This window comes from Salvia splendens, chromosome 3, assembly GCF_004379255.2.
Source record: "Salvia splendens isolate huo1 chromosome 3, SspV2, whole genome shotgun sequence".
In the NCBI taxonomy this organism is placed as follows: Eukaryota; Viridiplantae; Streptophyta; class Magnoliopsida; order Lamiales; family Lamiaceae; genus Salvia; species Salvia splendens.
This window is the reverse complement of record NC_056034.1, coordinates 44,619,597-44,635,914: the sequence shown is the minus strand read 5'-3', so window position 1 is coordinate 44,635,914 and position 16,318 is coordinate 44,619,597. Positions and strand designations below refer to the sequence as shown.

General features: G+C 36.3%; 2 protein-coding genes across 3 annotated transcripts; one reads left to right on the top strand and one right to left on the bottom strand.

Moving 5' to 3' along the window:
* Window positions 1-2,412: 2,412 nt before the first annotated feature.
* Window positions 2,413-5,523, top strand: LOC121796365 (transcription factor bHLH68-like). Of its 2 annotated transcripts, none has more exons than XM_042195225.1 (9): window positions 2,413-2,855; window positions 3,081-3,204; window positions 3,468-3,524; window positions 3,829-3,894; window positions 4,306-4,371; window positions 4,464-4,508; window positions 4,923-4,970; window positions 5,081-5,125; window positions 5,204-5,523. In XM_042195225.1, the coding sequence occupies exons 1-9, from the start codon at window positions 2,716-2,718 to the stop codon at window positions 5,336-5,338; spliced, it is 726 nt and encodes a 241-aa protein (XP_042051159.1). In that variant the 5' UTR covers window positions 2,413-2,715; the 3' UTR covers window positions 5,339-5,523. The 2 variants fall into 2 exon arrangements, with proteins under 2 accessions (XP_042051159.1, XP_042051158.1); XM_042195224.1 differs by having other exon boundaries at window positions 2,414-2,855; window positions 3,456-3,524.
* Window positions 5,524-6,403: 880 nt separating this feature from the next.
* LOC121796298 (polyprotein of EF-Ts, chloroplastic-like) lies at window positions 6,404-10,923 on the bottom strand. The gene is made up of 5 exons (XM_042195125.1): window positions 10,787-10,923; window positions 8,529-10,237; window positions 8,283-8,435; window positions 7,391-8,102; window positions 6,404-7,266 (listed from the first exon to the last, which is right to left on the bottom strand). The coding sequence occupies exons 2-5, from the start codon at window positions 10,219-10,221 to the stop codon at window positions 6,633-6,635; spliced, it is 3,192 nt and encodes a 1,063-aa protein (XP_042051059.1). The 5' UTR covers window positions 10,222-10,237; window positions 10,787-10,923; the 3' UTR covers window positions 6,404-6,632.
* Window positions 10,924-16,318: the final 5,395 nt, after the last annotated feature.

The following is a 16,318-nucleotide window of genomic DNA, read 5'->3' as shown; positions in this document are numbered from 1 at the left end:
CACCTTGTCCTCAAGGTGGAAACCACGAAGCAACGAAGAGTTGAAAGAAGAAGCTTTGGCGATTTATCTCCTCCAAGATCAAATGTAAATGTGCACGGTCGCTGTATTCGAGCAAATGCAGATCCATTTTGTACCCCATTCTTTATCTCGAACTCCCATTGTGTTGAATCAAGAAGATCACCACTCTTGCCATCAAACACCGAATCAAATGTAAATTTCCTTTCATCAACAGCCAGTGAATCTTTGGAAAGTTTTCTCAACATCACACCTTCAATTTCACCCCAAGAATTCTCAACATCATTTTTGGATGGCACTCGAACAACATTGGATGAGTCGATGACCTTCTTCCCTTCGTCAGTAGAATCGTCCCCCTCATCATTGTCTAACAATTCATCTTCCTCATTTTCCTTACTCGTTTCGGAGCTGCACGTCAGGTAGGTATCCTCACAATATAAAACTAGTTGGTCGTCGGGGCTGGTATCTCTACGTTCCATAGATCCATATTTCTCAATAGGCAATCTAATGGCAACATTTGATACAGATCCTATATCCGAACTGTCAGCATCCCGATCCACGGTCTTCTTTGCTGCTGGCTCTAATATGGAGTCCTCGAAATCACCAAACTCCTCTTCGCCCGTACCACGACCACCAACGCAGTCAAAAACTCTGGCTTCAACACAAGAATATGCTAATCTAAAATCGAGGAATCAGATGTTTCATCTCCTTATTGCTCCCTTATTCCAACACTAATTGGGTAATCTGGTTCACACCGACTCCCAAGCCAACGAAGACCAGGAGTAGCTTTCATCTTCTTCACTGGACTTGGCATTGAGCACTCAATATACCTATTATGATAGAGAGATGACCTTCTCCCCCAACATAGATCATCACTTCCAAATCTCTCAAAAGATATGTCATCTGTCGGGTATCCCTGCTGCGTGCACAATCCCGACGGGTCCCAACAGTTAGGCGAGCCCGGAGGCTGGTACGGGGTCTGATTGGTCACACGCGCGGGCTGACAGTACAGGTTTCGCGACGGGAGGATCAAGCGCGGTGGCAGATCGACAGTGTGGCTGGACTGGTGGCAGGCGGACTGGCCTCGCGGTGCTCGCACCACCTCCAGATGGTGAGGTCGGTCCCAGTACGTCGAGCGGTGCGGCTGCGTTGCGTGAACCTGGTGGCGATCGAACCCTAATTGGATTCGACTGGTGGCGATCGAACCCTAATTGGATTCGTTGATCTCTGCGATCAAATAGGTGGCCCCTCTCGGCGTAGCCGCTGTGATGTCGAGGTTGCGCATCCTGCGCGCGATGGCGGTACCTGATGGGCGAGTATCCCTTCCGTGGGCGACAATCAGGTGGATCCAAGCGGTGTGAGATGTAGGGTGGTTTTTAGATCAGGGATGCGCGGCGCCTCCAGATTGTCGACCTGTCTATCCGTCGAATCCAGCCTGAACTCCAATTTGTCGAATCGGGCCATGATCTTCTCCAGTCCGGCGGAGGAAATCTCGCTCGTCCCCGGAAAGTTGCACGACGTATTACTGATTTGAACCCTCCGTCCAACTCCGGTGTAATTGCGTGACATGATGACGTTGAATGGTGGCAGTGAAGCACGGCAATGATCGGTGGTACTTTATTTTTGGTGAAGAAGGTATCTTTTTTTATTGATAGAATATGGAGGGTGAGATGCGGTGGTGATGGTGGTGCTGTAGAGGGTGTGCGGAATGATTCCGTCGGGCAGCGGTGTGGCTAGTTGTTGTGCGCGGGTGGATTCCCGTCGGGCAGCGACGTAGCTATGGTTCGATCGGTGTTGTGGAGGGTGAGCTCACGATGAAAGCACCAGTTGTTAAGGGTAACCTTCCTTAACCTTCGAATTCTACACAATCAAGAAACCGAAGCCGTGGTCGTCGAGCGCCCAAGAGGTTTGGGTCGGCGAAGACGTCCGGCAGAGGGGGTGCTGGGCGCGAGAGAGGTTCTCGTCGGCAGCGATAGAGAATTAGAGTTTTGTGATTCAAGCCAAGTTGGGCGAAATACTGAATTCATTAATTGGTTGAATGACAGACTCCACACATATTTATAATATATGTGGATACAATATGGAAAGATATGCTAAATCCCTATAACATCTAAACAAAATAATAATAATAGAAGACTTGTATCGGTTTGTCCCAAACTACTTACACTATTTCTATTTTAAATAAGAATTAGAGTATTTAATTAATATATTTATGTTAGTTAAGTGTTTCTTTATTTAGTAATCACTCATTATATTTAAAATACTAAATTAATTACACTAAAAAATCAATCGCAAATTTACTGCCTAAAATGAAAAGTGCGACTAATATGAGACGGTGGGAGTATATTTCATGTTTTTAATGAATATAGGTTGTAACAACTTTTGCACTACGAGATCAAAATTTACCACAAGCTCTCTCTCTCTCCTCATTCTCTCTCTCTTGATTTGGCTTATACTTAATCAAGTAGAGAGAAGAAGCTAAAAAAGTTTGTACAAGGCCATTGTCAAGAGCTCGAAAGAAGAAGAGAAAAAGGGGGGTTAAAGCGAAAGTGAAAAGACAAAAATAAAAGGCCCATAGAGAAAGTAAAATAGACGAATTGGAGAGGAGAGTGCAAAGTGCAAACTCATTTAAATCTTTGGGATCAGAGAAAGATTCAATTCATTTTTCACTTTTGTTTCTCTTTAGTAACTGAAAGAGATATGAATGAAGGGATTCTTCCTCTGCATCAAATGGCCGCCGCCGCCGCCTCCTCCCGCGGCTTGCAAAATCACTCAGCCCCGCCGCTCCCGCCGTGGCCTCCCTCTCAGGAATTTCCAGAGTCATGGAGCCAACTAGTCTTGTAACCTCTCTCTCTCTCTCTCTTTTTAAAATTTTTCGTTTACGTATCATACCGTATTCTCTCTTTTCTTGATGCATGGATGAAGATTGATCCAATATATCATATTCATTTTTGTTGTTGATTTATACAATTTTAGTACTATTTTTTATTCAAAAACCTTGTGAAAAATTAGGTTATTCATATATTGTGACATGATGGATTATTTTGATTTGATTAAATGTGTAGAGGGTTTGGTGGAGAAGAGGATAAGGCACTTGGGATTGACCCGGCGGCGTATCTTGAATCCACGGTGGCAAAATCTACGGGCATGTGCACCGACGGGCTCGGTTTCTCTAACAAATCATCTGAGGTTAGATCTGCACCGGATAAATCCTTGTTCAAAAATCAAAATATTGTAGTTATAGTTATTGGCGGACGCAGAAAATAATATTGACAATAGTAAAACTCTATGTTTATAGTAATATTGATATATTAAAATACTATTTTGGCAAATATTTTTTTTTCAGTAGCCCTTCTTTGTGACAAAATTATAAATCTACTTGTAAAAGTATCAAATTGATTAAAAGTTGGATTTTTAATGTTTTATTGATGTTAATTTAGATTTTTATGAAGGGTGCTACCAAGAAATCGAAGATGAATCCAACAACTTCAGCTCAGTCTGGCATCAAGGTAACTGAAAATCAATAAATCAATTTTAATTTGAGCCACCCGGTTTAATTTATTTTTTGTTGGTAGCTTTTGTTTTTTGATAAACTTTTCGATTTTATGGAATAATAAAGTTGTCATTTTTTGGTTGTCGTTTCTCCATGTATGCATATTCCCATTGCTTGTATTAAGCATATAGTCCCACACAAAAAAAGAAATATTTTTGAATGTGATGGTGAAATATTATTAATTCTACAACTTTATAATAAATTTATTGTTGCCTTTTTCTAAATTGAGATGTTGATTTATTTCTATTTTTTTTAAATAGGTGAGGAAAGAAAAACTGGGGGACAGGATTACAGCCCTTCACCAACTAGTGTCCCCATTCGGCAAGGTAAATAAATTCAGTAGACTAAATTGAAGAATTATTGAAATAATGAAACTAATTATTCATGAAAAAATAGATTGTTTCTAATGATAGAAGGATCATTCAATACATTTTTGAATCCTCTGAAGTTAATTAGGTGCAAAGTGACAATGTATCACTTTTATTTATAGTACTAATTATTTTATGAAAACCATTCATTTCTTCCATCTTAATTTATATCATATAAATATGGACAATTTGCTGAAAAAAGTGGTCAAATTTTGGTTCGTATTGCAACATTAAAATTCAGCCGAAATAAATATAAAGTTTGTATTTATTTGCAACAAATATTCACATAAGTCTAATAAATTTTTGTATATATATGGAGAGAGATAATTAGAGAATTTTGTGAATGTAAAATTGTAAATCTTTTTGCAGACTGACACAGCTTCTGTGTTGCTGGAAGCAATTGGATACATTAGATTCCTTCAACGTCAAATTGAGGTGACGTTTTAACTTCATAAAATTTGGTAAATGTTTTAATGTTATTTCCAAGAAAAATAGTATATCACTTTATTCCCCCTTGAAATATGCAGGCCTTAAGCATTCCGTACTTAGCCACTGGATCCCACTCACAAACTGTAAGTCTTTTCATATTCAGATGCAATTTTTGACAATTTTGTTATAGTATTTCAAAAATCTTTATAATATTTGAATAAGCATTACTATAAGCATATATGTATATCACACTATCAATATACTACTATATCATATTAATAGTTTTCTTTAATTTACAATTTTAGAATATAACATATCAATAGGAGTATTCTTTTTAGTTAAAAAAAATGACAACCTTTAATTTTCTATTTAGATTAATTGAAAAATATCGCTTCATTACATGTTTTTGACCTCATTAGATCAATAAACCCAGTTGGTATATTATTGGTTCTTAGTCTTTTTTTAAATGTGGTTCTCATTTGGTTATACATCAAATAATTAATACCCTTAATTAATTGGAAATTAACTAAGTAATGGCTAATAAGTTATAATTTCAGGTTAAAAGGGAGAGTGGGAGTTGTCTTTTCCCTGAGGACCCTGGCCAGGTACCTTGTATAATTATTTACTGCCTACATTTTTTTAATTTATTTTTTAATCTAAATATATATAAAAAAATTTGTGACCATTAATTTTATCCTTTTGATGATATCCACAGCTTCTGAATGAGAGCCAGAGGAAAAGGAAAGCTGTTTCTGAAGAGGTATACATCTATAAATGTATACCAATATTTTCTGATTAATGAGGGATTTTTTAATTTAAATTGTGTGGTGTGAATTAGGAATGTGAAGAAGAGGTGAAGAAGGATTTGAAGAGCAGAGGGCTGTGCTTGGTTCCATTATCATGCACAGTTGATTTTGGGAGTGAGAATGGAGCTGATTATTGGGCTCCATCATTTGCTGGGAATTTTTATTAATTAATTATTGTAATATGGATTAACATGAACCTAGGTAAAATTAATGATGTGACATCACAGGCAGTCAGTCCAATTAAATTTCATGAGATTGACTGCTTATGATGATATCCATTTTTTAGTTCAGATTAGGTGGGATATGTCATGTGTTGCAACCTTCAATTAATTATTAACCACAATTTAAAATATCTTTATGTATGTATACAGTATTAGTATATTATATTCAAAAGAATTCTTTAATTATTTAATAATTATAGTAAAAAGGTAATCATCCAAATTTGAAGTACTAAGGGCACCCGCAACGCTGTGCCGTTGCGGTTCCTATGCCGTTCTGGCGGAACGGTTCCGCGGCGGCACGCGTTGCAGGCTTCGTTCCGTCGCCATTCCGTGCCCATGCCGTTCCTATGCCGTGCCGCGTTCCGTTCCGGAAGAACGCGGAACGAAACGTTCCGCCACGCGCCGAGGCGACGTGGCGGCCTCCCATTCGACGCGTGAAGCCCACTCGCTGCCCCGTGAGTGGGCTTCGTCCCGGTGACGCAATAATTAAATTTTTTTTAAAAAAATTCGAATTTAATAAAAAAAATTTTTTGCAACGGTAATGTGACCGTTTTTTTATATCCGTTTTGTATTTTTTCTTTATTTTTTATTTATTTATTTACTCTATAAATACTCATATTTCATACTCATTTCAATCACAAACACACATCCATTCCTCTCTATTTCCACCCCAATTTTTATTTTTCTAAAAGTTTAAATTTTTTTTTAATGTTGTGTGTTTTTTAATAAAGTGTGTTTGTTTTTTAATAAAGTGTGTTTATTTAAATTGAATTGGGTTGAAAAAAAAATGAAATTGAATGAATAGTAATTTAAGGAACGGTTAAGGAACGGAGGGTTGCAGGTTCCGTTCCTTAGTTAAGGAATGGAGTAAAAAAGTACAGTGGGGCCCTCAAATAGTGGTTTAAGGAACGGTATAGGAACGGTATAGGAACGGTATATGAACGGCGTTGTGGATGGCCTAAACACATATATTCATGTTGAAGTACTCAAATTTGAAAGTGTTACTGAACATTAAACAATAGGATGATATGTATTTCTTCAAATAAATAATCTACAAAATTTTAGTACTTTCACAACGAAAATTCAAGGTAAAATCCCTTCTCCCTCAAATTCAGACATTTTAGATGCTTTTTGATCCAGCAAAAAGAATCAAGTATACCTGCAGTGTAGAGATGGTTAGCTCTACTGAGAAAACTCAACCACTCTCTGTTAATCCGGTGCCGTTTCTCCCCCCCGCGTCTCACGCTTGCTCTTCGGCTACTGCATCACGCGTCTCCCCAAGAGTGAAACGGGCAAACCGCCTGACTTTGATGTTCTCCCCGAGCGTAGCAACTGTTTGCTTCACCAGGTCCTTCACGAGCATCGTGTCATTCTTAATGTAGGCTTGCTCGAGAAGAGCCAGCTCTCCGAGCCTCTTCGCGATCCTTCCATCGACAATCTTCTCTCGTATGCTCTCGGGTTTGGACTGAAGGTCTTCTCTCTGCATCTCCAGCTCCTTCTCTTTGGCCACAATGCTTTCTGGGACGTCCTCGACTGACACGTACTGCACCTGCGGGCAGGCCGCGACTTGCATCGCCAGATCTTCGACCAATTCTTTGAAATTTTCACTCCTGCCAACAAAGTCAGTTTCACAGTTCACTTCAATCAGAACTCCAATGCGGGAGTCGTGAATGTAGGATCCTATTCTGCCTTCAGCAGCAATCCGGCTTGACTTTTTGTCGGCTGCTGCAAGCCCCTTCTTCCTCAGGTACTCGTGCGCCTTCTCAAGGTCTCCCCCCGTTTCCGAGAGAGCTTTCTTGCAGTCCATCATTCCAGCTCCAGTTTCCTCGCGTAATTGTTTAACCAACGCGGCAGAAACTGCAGCCTTCGGAGGCCTAAAAAGCCATCAAACCATGTTAGATTATTGCTCCATTGCAGCAATATCTGTTATGAATTAAAGTTGTTACCTAAGAATTTTACATGATTATCGATAAATATGCAGCAACAACATATACTTACTCCTGTATAGTTTCTTTCGTCTCAGCAGCAGCAGGCTTCGGGATTGTAGAAGTTGAAACTGGTTTAGCTGCAGTCTGGGCAGCCACCTCTGCAGCAAAGTCTTGGCTTTTCTTTTCTAAACCTTCTCCGAGGTTGTAGCGGATGAACCTCTTGACTTTTATATTCTCTCCGATCGTTGCAATGGTCTGCTTCACCCAGTCCTTCACCACTACCTTGTCATCCTTAATAAACGGCTGCTCCAGTAACGCAAGCTCTTCCAACCTCTTCTTTATCCGGCCCTCAACAATCTTCGACCTAATCTGCTCTGGCTTCGACAGCAGATCTTCCTTCTGCATTTCTATCTCTTTCTCCTTATCAACAAACTCTTGTGATACATCTTCGGGGCTAAGATACTGTACTTGAGGGCATGCAGCAACTTGCATGGCCAAGTCCTCAACTAGTTCTTTGAAAATGTCGCCTCGAGCAACAAAATCCGTCTCACAGTTCACCTCTATCAGGACACCGATCCTGCTATCGTGGATGTATGAACCGATTCTACCCTCAGCCGTGGCCCTACTGGATTTCTTATCAGCACTAGCTAAACCTTTCTTGCGGAGGTACTCGTAGGCCTTTTCAATGTCTCCTCCAGCCTCGGAAAGAGCTCTTTTGCAGTCCATCATTCCTGCGCCTGTTTCCTCCCGCAACTGCTTCACTAGAGCTGGTGGTACAGCAGCTGCATTGCAGCATAAGAAGATAAATTATTAGATCGAACTAGAAAGAAATTCACTGAAAGACGATCTTGATATTAAGAAGACTTCGCCTTTAACAAGTTTTAAACAGAAAAAAGGGAAAGAATGATTTGGCAATATGTTATATATACAAGAATAACTTAGTAAAAGGAAGAAACCCTGACCTTTTACTATGGCTTCTTTAGGTGAATCATTACTACTTTGTTCACTTGAACTTGAGGCATCTCCATTTGGCTGAGAATCACCAGAAGTTTGGTTTTCTACACCGTTCACAGCTATATCGGCTCCAAGATTGTCACTGATGGTGATAGGACTTTCTGCACGAAAAAAATAACAATTAAAACTTAGCATTGAGATGGAAAACATTTCCAGTCCATTGATCCGAAGTATGTAAAAAGTTGACTACAAACCTGTAGGTTTGGCTTCAAGATCCCCGGACTCAGTTTCCGCACTTGAGCTGTCACTTCCCACAGGATAGATGACAGCAGTAACTTCATTATCTTGTGTGACAGAAGAGCTGTCTGTTTCTTCACTTTTTTCTTCGACTTCTGCTTTTATATCATCAGCTGCGTTTGGTGTTTCTTCGTCAGTAACATCAGGTGTAGTCTGATTAGTTAACACACCGGATAGTTGCTGTTCCGTATCAGCTAACTCATCTTTAATAGTTTCATCATCAACAATACTCTCTTTAGCTTCTTCAACAATCTGGGAAGAAACAACAGATTCTTCTCCAGATACCTCACCATCGTTGTCCTCTTTAGTTTCAGTTTGAGAAAGTTCGTCCGTTACTTGGTCTTCAGTATGTGAACTTCCATCATCTGCATCCTTTGCAATTTCCTCAGTATCGATGGCTGCAGTAACTTCATTATCGTCTGTGGCGGAGGAGCTGTCTGTTTCTTCACTTTTCTCTTCGACTTCTGCTTTTATATCATCAGCTGTGTTTGGTGTTTCTTTGTCAGTAACATCATCTGTACCCTTTGCAATTTCTTCTGCTTCCTCAAATTGTTGCTTCTCACTTTCCCTTTCATCTAAAAAGGAAGCAATGGCTTCATTGCTACGGAAAGCTAGGACAAAAGGGTTAGTCGCTGTATGCATCGTACCCTGGAGCTTAGAATCCACCTCCTTAACATCTTCATCCTTTTTCATGGTTAACGTTACCTTCCCTCTAGAAAGACGCAAAACCCGGACACTGACTTCTTGCCCTATTTCCAATGAAGTGACACCCATAATGGTCCCAAACCCCCCGTCGTTTTCCTCAGACTGAGGCAGAAATCCTTCCTCACCATCAGGAAGAGAAATAAAAGCACCAGCTCTAGTTAGATTTTTGACGGTTCCCTCCAGATCTTGGCCTTTAACGAACTTTGAGAACTTCTTTGAATCTTCTCTTCTCTGATCGGAATTTTGGCCAGTCCGTCTGGGAGGTCTGGATTTATCGCTGCCACCTGGAGATTCTCTTTGCTGTTGAGCCCTGCTGGAGTCATCTGCACGCATGCTCAAGGATATTCGGCCTGTTTCCATGTTCGCCTCTACTAATCTCACTGTCACCTCTTGCCCAACAGAAACAACGCTAGCAACATCCTTCACATAGCTATCACTTAATTGAGAGACATGAATGAGCCCATCAGTAAAAGCACCAAAATCAACGAAAGCACCAAATGGCTGGATAGATCTAACTTTTCCAGTAAAAGTTGCTCCTGCAATAAGTTCCTCATTCTTCACAGGCGGCATGTCACTCTTTCTAGCAGGCCTCGAACGTTGAGACTTAACAGGACTTGTTTCAGGCACAGCAGATGACTCCCCACTGGTTTCTGAAGACAAATCTGCTTCCTCTACAGCAACATCTGTACCAGAAGCATATACCGCAAGAGTCCTCTGCTTGGGCCTTAGTACACACCCAATATGAAACTGGGGAAACAATCTGATCGATGTTGAGAGAGGCAATGTGTGTTTGTTGACATTCCGCAAGATGCTACGTCTAGACAAGATGTTGCTTTTCTTTGTTGTGAAGGCAACAGCTTGAGTGAGTGAAATGTTTGTGGAGCTCGGGGTTAAAGAAGCCATTTTGCAGTGCACGAGGGAGTGATCACCAGTAAAAACACTCATTCTCCAAATTCATCACCTGGCACACCAGAAGTAGAGCATAAAAGACCGATGCACAATCTCGACCGTTGATTAAAAACCGGCAGGCAGATGAATCACCAGCACAGATATCAATCCAGATGCAATCATATACATACACACATATCAATAGCAAGTAACATTCGTAAGCAAAGATGTGTATTAGCACAAGGAAAGCCTCTAATTTCTACATTCGAACCTGAAATAGCTTTGAGAAACTAGAATATTGCTACTCCACCTACAACCATTTCCCCTCTTTTCCTATCAAAATAAACCCTAAACACAATAATCCTTCCACTAAACTCAAAGAATTCAAACAAAAACACAAATTAAAAGTAGCATAACTCACAATAACCAACACATTGAAAATTCAAGCGGATGAAAACAGATAAGAATAAAGGTTCCCAAAATCTGGAACTCATATGCAGAAATAAGAGCTGAAATCGAGCTTGAAAAAACGAAAATTGTCTCTAAACAATGATGATCATAGAATCAGGAACACATAGTCAAAGAAGTGAAACATCAATTGAGTGATACTAAGAGGAATTACCCAAACGCAAAAGGGCTTTCGCGAATTAAGCCCTTGAAACTGAAGTGAAGGCAAAATCAGTGGCTCCACAATGTTGTTATTATGCTGGGAAGATGGAAACTGGAAACGAAAGGTGAGGCTTAAAATCCTTATCTTGATTTTTTTTTATCATCTTAACCATACTGTTTTTATTTTTATTTTTATTTTTATTTTTATTTTTATTTTTATTTTTATTTTTATTTTTATTTTTTCTATTTATTTTCCCACATTCATTCTTGTTTCTAATTTCATTTTTACTTAGTACAAGAAAAAATTGAGGCACACGACACAAAGCGTGTGCTCGGAGCACGCCGTGCTTACACGTGGCGTGTAAATTCACGAAGGCACATCCTTCTCGACTAATTAGTGCTCCTCGTGCTGCATTTGTGGTAATCGTGCGACTCAGCTAGGATAAAAGAATTTAAAAACTATTTTATTTAAAAGAAATCTGAAAAATCAATTTTAATTAACAATTTCTTTATTTCCTATTGAACACGATAAAAAAACAATATTTAGCCCTCTTTCCCTCTAATTTTTTAAATTTTAGTTATTTATTTTATTTTATTTCGACGACAGCATTTTTTTCAAAAGTTTTAATGATCTTCCTATTTTTCACGTATTTAGAAGTTAGTTTAACTAGAATAAATAGGCCCTTTATATAATGGATATCAATCGTAAGGGGATTTATTTGGGCCTTTATTACTAAAAAAAGATTGAAACCATATTGGGCCAATAAAGCTTTTGTGAGCCGTATTGTTGGATTCCTTATTTTCTAAAAACCAATCGCAACGCTATATTTAAAAATAGTAAAATAATAATAATTATTATTATGAAATACTAAATGATACGATCTTGTATCTCATATATTTTATTGTTTCAAAATTATTTGATCTTTGTTCTTTAATTTATTGCATTTTATAGATTATATTAAAGTTATACAGTCAAATTATGTCTCTTAAAGCTTGGATACAAACACTTGTGCCATATATGCTTTTTTTTTCATTCGAAAGTTAGAACATTTGAGAGCTTGAGAGGTATAGTTGGCGCAATCTTCAAAAAATTTGTTTCCGATACTATAAAAAATTGTATACTCATTTAAGACTTATAAACTCATTTGAACTATTAAGATATGATTATATATGTACTTCAATATCTTCAGCAACTACCAAAATCACAAAAATAGAATCAAGTAATGAAGAAAACACCACAATCATTGTGATAGGTATAATACGGTTGATCAATCTTCTAGAAGAATCTTGGATGTATGATTGTTTAATCAAAAGTTGGGAAACAATATAATGTGATCCTCTTCCCAATCTTTTTTTTGGGACCAATGTACTCACCATAACTAAGAATCTCCTAAGTATATCTTATATGCAATAAACTATGAGATCAAGGTGATTTGGTGTTACACACCCATGTGATTGTGTGTGCATACATTACATACAAGTATATATATTACTATCAAATAGTTTAATAAATTAAATAATTAGGGCCACCAGCATCCTTTGAAAGATTGTTTTGCTTACATTTTGGGGTAATGACTGTAGCATGTGCCCACAATCTATAATAGATATTCTTTTTTATCATATATATAAAAATTAAATATAGAAACGCAGAATAATATCATGCGTAGGACATTTTTAGATCATTGTTGGTCTATATTTAGGTCATTCTTATAAAGGATGACCTAAAATATCTTAACATGACATTAAACTCAAATCTTATAATAAGACCTAAAATTGCTTAATTGTGACCTTTCGTGTTTTTGATTAATTATTGACCATTAGATTATCTAATCCTAGGGCCAAGATTTGGGCTGCATTTCTGAATTTAGATGCATTCTTGTTTTGATCATTTATTTATATGTGCAAATCTTTTATCTTAAACTGATTTTGATCCAACATAATCCCATGTTTCCTTCTCTGCCTTTGGTAATATTGTAATAATGATGGAGTAATTAATAATATAAGTACGTAGCAAAAGTGTGTGTAATATGAAGATGTGTGATGTCCTTATTAGCGAACCCAAATGAAGAGCTCAAAGGGCTTAAGCCCCTACAATTTTTTATAGAGTCTTCAAATAATTATCTAAAATTTATGTAAAATACGGAGTATTATAAAAGTCTTGATCTAAATCACCCAAAATTATATTTTAAAATAAAAATTTTAAAATATAATCTCTACCAATGATTTTATCTGGGTGCCCCCTTTCTTGATTTATATCATAGTGTTTAATTTTGTCTTTACATTACATTCGTTATTGTTTGGCAATATTTTTTTATTCTCCTTCTCTTCCATAGTAGTGAAGACATTTCTTTTCGGCACGGAGAGTTAGAAAAAGTTGTGTAAAGTGAGTTAAGTAAAGTAAGAATAAAATAGGAAATGAAAAAGGTAGAGAGATGGAGAGAGAATAAAGTAAGAGAGAGTAAAAATGGAAACAACTCCACTACTATGGAACATACGAAAATTGCAAAATGACTCCACTTCTATGGAACGGAGGGAGTAGTATTTTATAAAACTATTTTAGTAATATTATAAATATAAAGAAGCTGGCATTCATTTTTGTATTTTATTGAGTCAATTCAACTTTGGTAAGTATTAGATTTGTGGAGTCATTTTCAAGGCTTCATTTTTGTAGGTATAATAAATATAGATCATCCACACTTGGCAAAGTAGACTGATTATTTGTTAAATAATTATGAGGGACGTCAAATTTGAACTTAGTAAAGTGGGTTTTCAGATTAGTTGATTTGAGCTCACTCCAAAACAGCTCATTTTAAAATTTACTAAGTATTTTTTTGGAAGTACTTTTATGTTTATGACCGCATTGAATTCTTATCTTTTTTTCTTCTATAGTAACAATAGATATAGTGTTTATTTGTCTATATATTGATTTTGTTGTTTTTATTGTGGTTTCAATTCTGAATTGCTTTTATCATTATAGTATGTGTGTTGCTATCCTCTCCTAAAATTAGCAGGTCGGTTCTTAATAAACATCACATACTAGACTTGGTTCTATATAAATATAGTTCATGTGATATACGTTTTTAATTAAATAAATGTGGGATAACGAAGGCTGCCTAACTAATATTTTTATATTTAGGCATGAAAACTGTAGGAGATGTCAATGTCACGTTTTAGTAGCTTAGACGTTACAAATGTCGACATTTAATCATTTCAACGATACTTTAAATAACCGTGAGATTCATCCAATCCTTAATTATTAACACTCGCATTTTGGAACACAGCTCCCTAAATTTATTAATTAACCAATTTTCGATATAGTCATTTATACTATTATAATAAAAAATAATGCCCTTCGCTCTCTATCACCACTATTTGATACAACTTCACGGTTGTTTAAACTTATACTCCTTCAATTTCATATTAATAAAAGAAACGTATTATTTTCTGCGCTTGTTTTAAAAAATTAATACCCTCTAACAATATGAATCACTCTTATTGTGTGCACGAGTTTTAAGAAATGTAAAGAATAGTAGGTTGAAAAAGTTAGTGGAATATGAGACCCATTTTTATATATTGGTTTTATAATACAGTTAGCAACCATTATGTGACCTTCATCGACGCCGTCATTCCTAAGCCGAATGGACTATTGAAGCGGTAATAATAAGATATTAAAGGACTGGGAAACGTGAAGACTTGACCAATTGCTAGCTTGTTGCTAAGCTCATAACTCAATAACTACATGAAAACGAACTTGCAAATCACTAACAAAATCAAGCCCCTACGAAAAAGAATAGGAACCCCCCGGTGGTCGAGTTACTTCGTTCCTTGTTGTGCAGCTAAAGCAGTGAGCTAGTAAGCTTAAGAATCGGTTTTTCGTGAAGTAAGTTAGTGGAATGTGAGACCTACTTACCATTTATGGTAAAAATGAAGTGTGACTCTTATTGTGGGACGGACCAAAATGGCAAAGTGCGACTCTTATTATGAGACGGAGGGAGTAATAAATAATCCTACGATGATGACTTTTTATTTTATAGTTTAATTTTTAGCTTAATGCATCACATATTTTCAAACTTATTTTAAAATTATATTATATTCAAGAGAATTGAATTCACTAGATCGAGAATGGAATTCACTGGATCATGTAGAGTAAACGTCAAATTCCAAAACTTTTAAAAAAATGTTAACATATTGAATTCAGATGGGTGTTACATTCAGTAAGAAATATTAGATCTTTTAACATATTATGCAAACATAGCAAATCATGTAATAAAAATTAAAATAATAAAATAAATTAAACATAGTGGCCAAGTAAGTAGTAAATTAAATGAGACTGCACTTTCCACCACACATACAACTCATAAAATATGTCCCACAAATCATGCGTGGAACAGATCGATTAGATTTGGTGCATGGCAACTGATTTTTTTAGTTACCTTTTACTTGTTTAATTATTTACACTATATATTATCATCGATCTATTATTTTTTTACGCACATATATAAGTTAATTCTTGGAGCTAACAAAGATATCATACAGAAATGCAGCTTGCAGAATATTAATTATATGTACAGATATAAGCTTTTGTGATAATTATAAAGATTGAGAATATTATTTTAGCGTTTGTGATAATCCCCAGACATTTGCTGTAGGATTTTGTGCAATCTAGATGTTAGTTATGTTAGATCTAATATCATACATGTAACATTATTATATACAAAAAAATTATAATTACCCGATAATAGAAGGGAAAAGAAACGAGAAAATTAATTTGGTTGTAATAATATGAATATATTTGTAATTTAATGGATAAAATATGTGATATTAAGAGCCAAAGAAATAATTATCTTTGAAATATTAAAGAGAGAAACATTTTATGAATATGACCAAATTAATTAATGACAAACAACCTCGAAAGAAATGGATCAAATTAATTAATAAAAGACTCGAAAGAAAAAAAGATTTCATGATCAGATCAGTAACGACATTTTCAAGGTACGTAGAGTATAATGTTAGTGGCTAGAAAAAAACAAAGCAAAATTCTTTATTTACTAAAATTAAAGCTATCTAAAATAACTATTATATAAGCTATCTAAAGCTATCTAAAATTAAACATACAAACAAAGTCTATTATGTTTTCATGATCAAATTTGTAGTCTTGAAACCACTTAAAATTGTGGTATTAAATAAAATCTGATTTTTGTCGCAATTAAATTATAAAAATCTTTCTGAAGAACGTGCATCAGCAGCGCGTGGATTGGGTTAGCTTATGTTAGAAATCTTGGGAAAATATTATGTAATAAATATTAAATTAGTTACACAATCACAAGACAATCCCTTTCAAAGACCATACCTTTTCTCTATCCAACCAATATATAATTGCAATGATTTCATGGAAGTTGTCAAAAAAAGCTCAGTCCAAAACATACATTAAAAAAATGTGAAAAATATCAATTATTGTTCCATAAATGAGCCGTATTCCTCTTTAATCTTTTATGTTTTAAGGTATGTAAATCATTTCCTCCTCTCACTAAAACCAACCTTCCAA

What these genes read in the sequence shown, in the direction of transcription:
- LOC121796365 (XM_042195224.1), top strand. Translation starts at nt 2,716, where the DNA reads ATGAATGAAGGGATTCTTCCTCTGCATCAAATGGCCGCCGCCGCCGCC. An exon ending in CTGGATCCCACTCACAAACT is followed by an intron (nt 4,509 to 4,922) that starts GTAAGTCTTTTC and finishes TTATAATTTCAG; the next exon opens with GTTAAAAGGGAGAGTGGGAG. An exon ending in GGAAAGCTGTTTCTGAAGAG is followed by an intron (nt 5,126 to 5,203) that starts GTATACATCTAT and finishes GGTGTGAATTAG; the next exon opens with GAATGTGAAGAAGAGGTGAA.
- LOC121796298 (XM_042195125.1), bottom strand. Translation starts at nt 10,221, where the DNA reads ATGAGTGTTTTTACTGGTGATCACTCCCTCGTGCACTGCAAAATGGCT. An exon ending in TAAAGAAGCCATAGTAAAAG is followed by an intron (nt 8,103 to 8,282) that starts GTCAGGGTTTCT and finishes GCTGCAATGCAG; the next exon opens with CTGCTGTACCACCAGCTCTA. An exon ending in ACGAAAGAAACTATACAGGA is followed by an intron (nt 7,267 to 7,390) that starts GTAAGTATATGT and finishes ATGGCTTTTTAG; the next exon opens with GCCTCCGAAGGCTGCAGTTT.